Source organism: Corvus brachyrhynchos, unplaced genomic scaffold, assembly GCF_000691975.1.
Source record: "Corvus brachyrhynchos isolate BGI_N302 unplaced genomic scaffold, ASM69197v1 scaffold369, whole genome shotgun sequence".
NCBI classification, from domain to species: domain Eukaryota; kingdom Metazoa; phylum Chordata; class Aves; order Passeriformes; family Corvidae; genus Corvus; species Corvus brachyrhynchos.
This window is the reverse complement of record NW_008246055.1, coordinates 1024010-1034103: the sequence shown is the minus strand read 5'-3', so window position 1 is coordinate 1034103 and position 10094 is coordinate 1024010. Positions and strand designations below refer to the sequence as shown.

Here is a 10094-nt window from a genome sequence, read left to right as displayed (position 1 = left end):
TGCGCAGCAAAGCCATAGGGGCTGCTTCGCCGTTGGACGATGATCCGCTGTCCGGCAGAGGGGGGTTGCGCGCTGCCGCTTTCAGCTGGGAGCTAGGACTGCTCGTTTCTCCTTTGCTCGCCTGCGCCCCACCCCCAGGGTCGGGAGCCTGCGCTTCCGCCTTTGCAGCCATTTCTCCCTCAGACTTCGGAGGGGTAACTTCCTTCCCTGCTGGGTCCAGCAACTCCCGCAGCGAGCGTACAGGTGCTGCTGTACCCCTCATCGGTCTACCTACAGGCAGAAGAATCGTGCAACACTGGACTCCACCCTGGTCTCCAGCCGCTGCTCCATAAGACCCCCGTCTGTTTCCTTCCCAGAGCCGCCATCCCCTGAAGTTTCCATGGCCACAGCGGCCACCTTCCTCTCTGCTTTCATTTCTGCGAGGGTGTTTGTCATGGCTCTTTAAGTTAATCCGAGAGTTTAGCTTCTCTACCTTCCTTTCCACCCTCAATCATGGACAGCCACAGTTTGTTCCCAACTTCCCACCACGCTTCGGTCGAAAAAAAAAGCAAAGTGTATTTCAAAAATCCTTGTTCCTGGGCCCATGTAATGAGGGCATTAAGATTTCCATCTTTCACAGTCTCGCCTGTCTTAGAGAGGATACTGGCTAGGAGGCGAGTTCCAGCCTCGTACTCCATAGCTTCTTACCTGTGGGGCTCGCTCGGCTGCGCAAGCTCCGGTCTCCGGCGCCACTCTGCTTTGACTCCCTTCCCACATCCGGCTCCGACAGGCTCCAACACCGATGCGATGACTCGGAGTCTTGCTGCATTTCAGTGAAAACGCATTTAAGCGAAAAACACACCGCATTTAAGTGAAGAAAAAAAAAAAAAATCACTCAGGTCCCTGTTCGGGCGCCAGGTTTAGCGGGGGGGTTCCGAGTGCAGGGGAGCCAGCCAGAGTAACGACACGAGCACCGATACGATTTGAGCATCGTTCTCTGCTTTATTGTTTACTTACACCAACTCATATCTACTTTACAAAGATTCACACCCTATTCTCACAGGACAGTCTCTAAGCAGCAGGGGAGCCAACCAGTGTGTAACTTTGCTAAGGATTTTCAAGGCTGCCTGCTGCCAGGTGTCTTTTAAGCCTGTCTGCAGCCTGAGGCCCCTTCAGGGGTTCTTCCCTAGCAGCCCTGGGTTGCCCAGACTGTCCTGGGGTATCATATGCCCCTGTTCCACAAGGAATCCCTCTACATTACTAAACCCTTCAAATATGTGATGCTCTCTTGCAGCAGTAAATGTAAGGTGGTGAAATATCATCTTAGGAAAAAAAAGTAAGTTGAAAAACTGCTCTTCTACTTAGACTAAGGGAGTCTGAGTAGCTGGGTGTTAGTGGTTTTCTCAAAGGAGTTTCTTCCCGTTTGTTGTCAATGAGGTGCAAGGGGGGCAGCTTCCTAGGTAAAATGGCAGAGATTAAGAGACAAAAGGAATGGCCAAGTACCTTGATATACCAATGAAATGGTTTTGGGGGAGGGGAATGGGGGTTTTTTGACAGTCTCTTAGCTGGGGCTAGTGCAGTTTTTTGCCCTGCTTGGAGGGGAGACGGGTTTGCTTTTTAGTGCTGGACTTCTCCTGCCCAGGGGCTCAGTGCTGCTGTGAAATTCTCCTTGCTGCCTGTTGGTAAGCCTTCTGCTTGCAGGAGCTGCCAGTTGACAGGGACTTTTCAGCACTCACCATTGCCAGGAGACCTTCACCACCTGAGTGGGGGTTTCAGGAGAAAACCAGGCCCTCCACCACCATCTCTCCAGAATCAGGGTTCCAGCTGCTGGCTAACTGTAACCTCAGCAGCTGCCATCACCACGATACTGCACCGGACATGTGAGAGTCCAGGGAAACCAAACTGCCCCCTTCTCTCTCTCCCCAAGGCTGCCGCTGACCCCTGGGGAGGCTGAGGGCTCACAGCAGAGCATTCCCTGGAGCCGGGGGGAGCCGCTGCAGCCCCTCTGCCTCGCCCAACACTGCCCCCTGCCAGCTGTGGCCATCACTACACCAAAGGGGAAATTGCTTGACAGCTGGGAAAACTTCAGTTATTGGGGTTTTTTGTTGTTTTTTGTTTGTTCTGTTTTTTATATATATATTTTCTAGTAAAGAACTGTTATTCTTGTTATTATTTTCCCATATTTTTGCCTGGAAGCCCTGTATTTTTGAAGTTATAATAATTTGGAGGGAGGGGGCCATCTTTCCATTCCAGGAAGGTTCCCACCTTCCTTGGCAGACGCATGTCTTTTAAACCAGGACATTAATTGGTGACCAATGTGCGGCCCAAGGGCATCGAGAAGAAAGGCTGAAAAGAGAATAACAGTTCCTGGTTAACCCATTTGTGTACCAGATATAGAAACCTTGTTAGGCAGCACCATGTGGTCTAGCCTACCCTGGTTTGGTTGGCATATGATCATGGCTATGTTTTTCCTGTTTGCAGGTCATTATTTAAACATGGGTCCTATAACTAAGGCCATTGTGGCTGTTACCCAGTTTGTAGAATGGGTCAATAAGGTGAGGAATTCAGTCCTTGTAAACTTCTTCTGGAATGTGGGCACAAGGCTATTTAACTATCACAGACTAAGTTCGTATCTTCGGGGTTTCCTTAATAATGGTGTCCATTGTGAGGAAGCAACACAGGGGGAATTTTCTCCCAGTCCTTCACCCACTTCTTTGGGCCTACAACAGCTTCTGAAGAGTTAAAATTCCCCCTAGAAGTTAAAGATATCATATACTTTCTTTAATATGTTTTTGCTGTGTTTATTCAGTAAGGTCCATCCACCATTCAGAGACAGGGTGAGGTTACCTTGTCTAACTGCCCCAAAACCTGCCACAGAGATGGGGGACACTGCCCAGCAGAACCACCTGCAGTCAGAGGGAATAGTGCAGCAGAGGTGGATATCCAGGGGATAGCCATAGGATATCCAGAGGTGGATAGTGCAGCAGTGGAACAAACAGACATTATAACCGTCCAGGTTCCAGCTAAACCACAAGGGCAGCCACAGCGAGCAGCAATCGCCCCTTTGCAAAAGAGGAAGTATAACACCAATTCAGTGCGCTCAGCTAATGATGATGAGGTACCAGGGCCCTCACAAGCAGGGGAGGAGCTGGAGCCTGAGATCATCACTGACTCATCACTGATCATCACTGATCATCCCTGCTGTTTGACAGTCTCTGCAGTCTGTGAAAAGACATTACATGATGGGGAGGGCGAGGCTTTTTTGGCTTGGTTGATTCGAGTTTGGGACCTTATTTGGTATAGGCATGGAACTTGATGGTACCAAAGCAAGGTTTTTGGGATCCTTGGCCTAGGATGTGGCCATTGAGCAAGTGTTTGTGAGGGAGCCAGGACCCTTTTCTTTCTGGGAGCAGCTTCTAGCAAGTGCAAGAGAAAGATTTGTTTATATGGACAGACTGCAGGAGCACCATCATAAAAAACCGTGGAAGACCATGGAGGAAGGATCCAATGCCTGAGAGAAAAGGCAGTGTTGGAGATACTTTTTGGAAGGGGTGGGCAACATGATAATGACCCTAACAAGGTCAGGTGCCCAGTGCAAATGTGGTGGAGCCTTGCACATCAGGGGTGATCTGAACACTCCAGTTTAATGGCAAACATGCATCTCAAGGGGAACCAAGAGACAATGGGCTCTGTAGCAAGCAATCTTAGGAATTACAAGAGCATGGTCCAAGGCCTGATGCAGACCCACATCTCTGCTGTAGAGACACTGGTTGAGAGTCTCAAGGATGATAATAAACTCAGAGAGGAGATTAGGGAGAGATGTTTACCTGTGGCACCAGTGCAAACCAGAGTCTTTGAAGTCAGAGCCAGATGCCCTCCAGACAGAGAGCTGGTATGCCACACAAACTGACTTGTGGTATTTCCTACTTGACCGTGGAGAAGACATGAGATGGTGGGACAGGAAACCTACCTGTGTCCTGGCAGCCCAAATACAAGAACTGAAAGAGAAAGGAAAAGGGAAGTTGGTGAGAGGGAGTGCAGTGCCAGTTTCCTGTGGGCAAGGATCTGACCCACTGGAAGGTACCTCGCATATGTATTGACAAGGACCAGTATTAGGGGGGTCCTGCCTCTAGCCAGGTAGGGGCACTGGGGGATGACTGTATCTACTGGACTGTGTGGATCCGGTGGCCTGGCACGTCAAACCCACAAGAATACAAGGATCTGGTTGACACTGGTGCTCAATGTATGTTAATGCCATCGGGATGTGTGGGGTCAGAAACAGTCTCCATTTCTGGGGTGACAGGGCGTTCTCAAGAGCTGAGGGTGTTGGAAGCTGGAGTGAGCTTGACTGGGAAGGACTGGTAGAAGCACCCCATTGTAACTGGCCCAGATGCCCCATGTATCCTGGGCATTGACTGCCTTAGGAACGGATGCTTCCAAGACCCAAGAGGACATTGATGGGCTTTTGGAATTGCTGCTGTGGAGACAGAAAGAATTAAGCAGCTAAACACCTTGCCTGAACTGTCAGAAAATCCTTCTGTGGTAGGACTTTTGAAGGTAGAAGAACAGCAAGTACTGACTGCCACTTCAACAGTGCATCACCGGGCCGTACGACATAAATCAAGATGCCGTGATCCCCATTCACAAGATGATCCATGAGCTAGAGATCCAAGGAGTGTTCAGCAAGGCCCACTCAGCCTTTGGACCCATTTGGTCCGTGCGCAAGTTGGGTGGGAAGTGGAGATTGAGAGTGGACTATCGTTGGAGATTGAGAGTGGACTATTGAATGAAGTCACACCATCACTGAGCGCTGCTGTGACAGACCTGTTGGAGCTCCAGTATGAGCTGGAGTCCGAAGGAGTGAAGTGGTACGCCACCATTGACATTGGCAATGCATTTTTCTCCATTCCTCTGGCAGCAGAGTGCAGGCCCCAGTTTGCCTTCACCTGGAGGGGCGTGCAGTACACCTGGAACCAATTGCCCCAGGGGTGGAAGCACAGTCCCACCATCTGTCAGGCTGCACTGGAAAAGGATGAGGCTCCAGAACATCTGCAATACATTGATGACATCATTGTGTGGGGGAACACGGCGGCAGAAGTCTTTGAGAAAGGAGAAAAGATCATCCAGATTCTCCTGGAAGCTGGTTTTGTCATCAAAAAGAGTAAGATCAAGGGACCTGCCTGAGAGTTCCAGTTCCTGGCGGTAAAGTGGCAAGATGGATAGCACCAGATACCCACCAAGGTCATCAACAAGATCACAGTGATGTCTCCGCTGACCAGCAAGAAAGAAACACAAGCTTTCCTAGGTGCCATAGGTTTCTGGAGAATGCACATTCCCAGGTACAGCCAGATCGTGAGCCCTCTCTACCTGGTTACCCAAAAGAAGAACAATTTCCACTGGGGCCCTGAATAGCAACAAGCCTTCGCCTAGATCAAGCTGGGGACTGCTCATGTGGTAGCCCTGGGCCCAGTCAGGACAGGACCAGAGGTGAAGAACGTGCTCTACTCTGCAGCCGGGACCAATGGTCTGTCCTGGAGCCTCTGGCAGAAGGTGCCTGGTGAGACTCGGAACTGACCACTGGGATTCTGGAGCTGAAGCTACAGAGGGTCTGAAGCCAACTACACCCCAAGAGAGGAGATTCTGGTAGCCTATGAAGGAGTTCAGGCTGCCTCTGAGGTGACTGGCACAGAGGCACAACATCTCCTGGCACTCTGACTACTGGTGCTGGGGTGGATGTTCAAGGGAAAGGTTCTCTCTACCCATCACACCACTGACGCCACATGGAGTAAGTGGATTGCCTTGATTACACAGCGCACCTGTACTGGAAAGTCAAATCACCCAGGGATTTGGAAATAACTACGAATTGGTCTGAAGGTGAAAGCTTTGGTCTCACTGATGAAGATGAGCAGGAACAGGGGACATGTGCTGAGGTAGCTCCACCATACATCCAACTGCCAACATAAGAAATGCGCTACACTCTTTTCACTGATGGTTCCTGTCACATTGTAGGGACGAACTGAAAGTGGAAAGCAGCTGTATGGAGCTCCACATGACAAGTTACAGAAGCTACAAAGAAGAATGTGGATCAAGCCAGTTTGCACAATTCAAAGCTGTCCAGTTGGCCCTGAACACTGCTGAATGAGAGAAGTGGCCAAAGACTTACCTCTACACTGACTCTTGGATAGTGGCAAATGCTCTGTGGGGGTGGCTGGAAAGGTGGAAAAAGGCCAATTGGCAGTGTAGAGGAAAACCTATCTGGGCTGCTGAAGAATGGCAAGACATTGCCACTTGAGTAGAGAAACTGACTGCGAAAGTCTGTCATGTGGATGCCCATGTCCCCAAGAGTAGGGCTAATGAGGAACACCGAAACAAGGAACGGGTAGATCAGGCTGCAAAGACAGAGGTGTCAGAGATAGATTTGGACTGGCAACACAAGGGAGAGTTGTTTCTAGCTTGATGGGCCCATGATGCCTCAGGCCATCAGGGCAGAGATGCCACTTACAAGTGGATACAAGACCAAGGCGTGGATCTAACCATGGACAGTATCTCCCAGGTGATCCATGATTGTGAGACATGCGCTGCGATCAAGCAGGCCAAGCGGGTGAAGCCCCTGTGGTATGGTGGGCGATGATCCAAATACAAGTATGGGGAGGTCTGGCAGATTGATTACATCACACTGCCTCAAACCCACCAAGGCAAGTGCTATGTGCTCACAATGGTAGAAGCCACCACAGGATGGCTGGAGACCTACCCTGTGCCTCACACTACGGCCCGGAACACCATCCTGGGCCTTGAAAAACAAGTCCTTTGGAGCCATGGTATCCCCAAGAGAAATGAGTCTGACAATGGGACTCATTTCAAGAACGGCCTTATAAACACCTGAGCTAGAGAACATGGCATTGAGCGGGTGTACCATATCCCTTACCATGCACCAGCAGCTGGGAAGGTTGAGCAGTGCAATGGACTATTAAAGACAACATTGAAGGCAATGGGAGGTAGGACCTTCAAGCAGTGGGATTAGCGTTTAACAAAGGCTACACAGTTAGTTAACAACAGAGGTTCCACTATCCAAGATGGCCCTGCCCAGTCCAAACCCCTGCGTACAACAGACAGGGATAAGGTTCCAGTGGTGCATATGAGAGGTATGCTAGGAAAGACTGTTTGGGTTAATTCTGCCTCAAGCAAAGAAAAACCCATTTGTTGGGTTGTCTTTGCTCAAGGATATGGTTGCACTTGGTGGGTGGTGCAGAAAGATGGAGAAACATGATTACCTCAATGGGACCTTATTTTGGGGTGAACTGTTTATGACATTGTGCCTGTATCCATATCTGCATGTATATACATATATAATTAGGATAATGTATGTATGTCTATAGTTTAAAAGTCTAAGTTCAATGTAGCATGTATGGAAAAAAAATTTGGAGTGGATACTGTTGTGGGTTAGGTTTTCTCAAAGGAATTGCTTCCCCTTTGTTGTCTTCCTGAGGCCACCATTAACCCCTGGGGAGTCTCAGGGCTCACATCAGAGCAGCCCCTCTGCCTCACTTGTAGCCGTAACTACACCAAAGTGGAAATTGCTTAACAGCTGGGAAAACTTACATTTTTTTCTTGGCTGTTGTTTTTTGTTTGTTCTGTTTTATATATATATTTTTTACTAGTAAAGAACTGTTATTCCTTTTCCCATATTTTTGCCTGGAAGCCCTGTATTTTTGAAGTTATGACAATTGGAGGGAGGGGGCCATCTTTCCGTTCCAGGAAGGTTCCGACCTTCCTTGGCAGACACATGTCTTTTAAACCAGGACACCGGGTAACCAGCATAATAGTTTGAATCTGTAATATTTCCCAGTCATTCCCTGTAGTTTGTATTTAGACAGTAGGACTTTGTGTATTTATAAAAATATTTATTCAGTCTTTCCCCTTGGGACATTGCTGTGACAGTTCAAGAAATTGTGTGGTTTTTCTTTTCCCATTGTGTACAGTGGGGGTCCCGAAAAAACCTGCTGGCAGTGAACAACATCAGCTCTGTGGTGATCCTCAGTGAGCAGGCCATGTTGGCACATTTTCATCAGCAGGTGGCCGTGGTACAGGTGTCTCCCAACCTCTTCAATGTGACGACCTTCAGCGCAGGAACCACTCACAGCCTTCGTGTTGATATGAATGCTAATGGAGTCTTTGCTACTAAGGTTAATTGGTTTGGTTTTTATTCTTCTTTTATTTTCCAAATCAGTTGCCTAGTTAGGTTTATAGAGACCAAACTTCCTAAGTCTTTAAGAGAAGCCTTTTTTTTAATATTCAGCTTAGTGTGAAAGCTATGAAAGTATTGTGACAGTAGCAAAGGTGCTGTAGTGAAGCTGGTTTTTTTTAAGATAGAGCAGGGACTCAGGAATTCTCTAGGGTGCTCACCAGAACCCAGAGAACTTCTGGACTGCTGAAAGCCTTCAAACCCAATGTCCAGAGGAACTAGTAACTGGTGGCTATTGTAGGGGAATTCTTGCTGTATTATTGCATGAACTCCTGTATGTTTCTAAAAGGATCTGAATGTATATATTTATTTGGTGTTTTGTTTGTTTTAGGATGCTGTAGTATTCTGGAATGGGAAGCAAGTGGCTGTCTTTGAGTGCTCAGGAGATACCTTCAGAAGTGCAGGTAGGACTTACTGGTCAGAGTTGGAATGCTTATTTTCTTCCACAATTATATGTTCATTCATGGTAGCTGATGCACTGTAATCATAGAATCACAGAATAGTTTGGGTTGGAAGGGACTTTAAAGCGCGTCTTGTTCCAACCCCCCTGCCATGAGCAGGGACATCTTCTTCTAGACTGGAAAAAACCCTCAGGGCTTGAGAAAAACTTTTATCTGATGTAGCAAAATTACATTATACAGAGCCTTGCACAAAACATGATATGAGGCTAGAACTACTTCTTTTTATGTTTTTATAAGTACACCATTGATGTTGATCAAGAAAAGCAATTTTTTCCTGCTTTTGTAGCTGTGGCTCCTGTTGCCTTTACACATAAGACATGGCAATGGCTATTGAAGGCTTTTCCACTTCTCTTGAGAGAAAGTGTAATCAAGGTTACATAGCACTTACATAGGAACTGGGAAGGAGGCTTTTTGTCCCAGCTCTCAGGAGAAGTTGTCCCGTAAATTGCTATATATAGTGCCAAGTAGAGTAAATTATCTTTTTAAATGATTAATTCTCCCTTGATATTTCTGCCTTGAGAAATAAGTGATGCAGAACTCCATCAATCCCATTCTAAATCTTGAGATTTGTCTTTTAAGAACCATTAAGTGTTTCCTGCTTGTCTGTATTTACTGACATATTTTATAACTTTTCCAAGCTGAATCATTCCTTTATTACCACCAAGGTCCCAACAATCTACATCACTTCTGAAGTTATTGCAGAGCCACTGTTCTGACAGAGATTCTGTTATCCCTCTTCAGTAGCAGTTCAATGAAGGGAAAAGTGAATTCTCTTACAGAACCTCACACTGAACTGGTTTTTTTTTTCTTTCTTTCACTCCCCATATCAACTCTTTGCCTTTCCTCTCTCACTTGTTTCAATGGACAGAGTGTACCAACACTTGTTTACAGTGGGAGCTCCAGCTTTTAAATGTAGTGGCAGAATGGAAGAAGGCTGAAACACCAAGGAGTAATAGTGACTGATATTCATTCAGGTTTCAATAGTGACTGACAGATGGAAAAAGATGGAAAAAGGGATTTGGTGCAAGATAGTGGAAATTGAGTGCTGTCTTGGTTTGAAAGACAGGTGTCTGCCAAGGAAGGCAGGAGTCTCCCTTGACATGGAAGAAAAAAAATTGCAACCCCCTTCCCTCCGAGTTATTATAATTTTGAAATTAAGGGGCTTTCAGGCAAAGGTATGAGGAACAGGAATAACAGTTCTTTACTAATATATATCTATATGTGTATAACAAATCAAACAAACAGCAATAACCATGGCAGTAACAGCAAACAATCACAAACCCAGTGCCAGCCTTCTCGGCTGTCAGGCCCTTTCCCCTCGGGTGCAGTTCCGCTCGCAGCCGGCAGGGGCGCTGGCGGCTCCCGGTGAGCAGGGCAGGTGCGATGGTTCCCCCGCGGCTGCAGGGGGCGCT

At 47.5% G+C, this 10094-nt stretch overlaps 1 protein-coding gene across 3 annotated transcripts in view; it reads left to right on the top strand.

The window, feature by feature from the left end:
* Positions 1-10094, top strand: part of IFT140 (intraflagellar transport 140) — a 106704-nt gene that overhangs the window by 39641 nt on the left and 56969 nt on the right. For all 3 annotated transcript variants that reach the window (XM_017745687.1, XM_017745689.1, XM_017745688.1), the window contains 2 exons: positions 7959-8162; positions 8553-8625. In XM_017745687.1, the coding sequence (XP_017601176.1) occupies positions 7959-8162; positions 8553-8625 (277 nt within the window). The remainder of the gene's footprint in view (positions 1-7958; positions 8163-8552; positions 8626-10094) is intronic.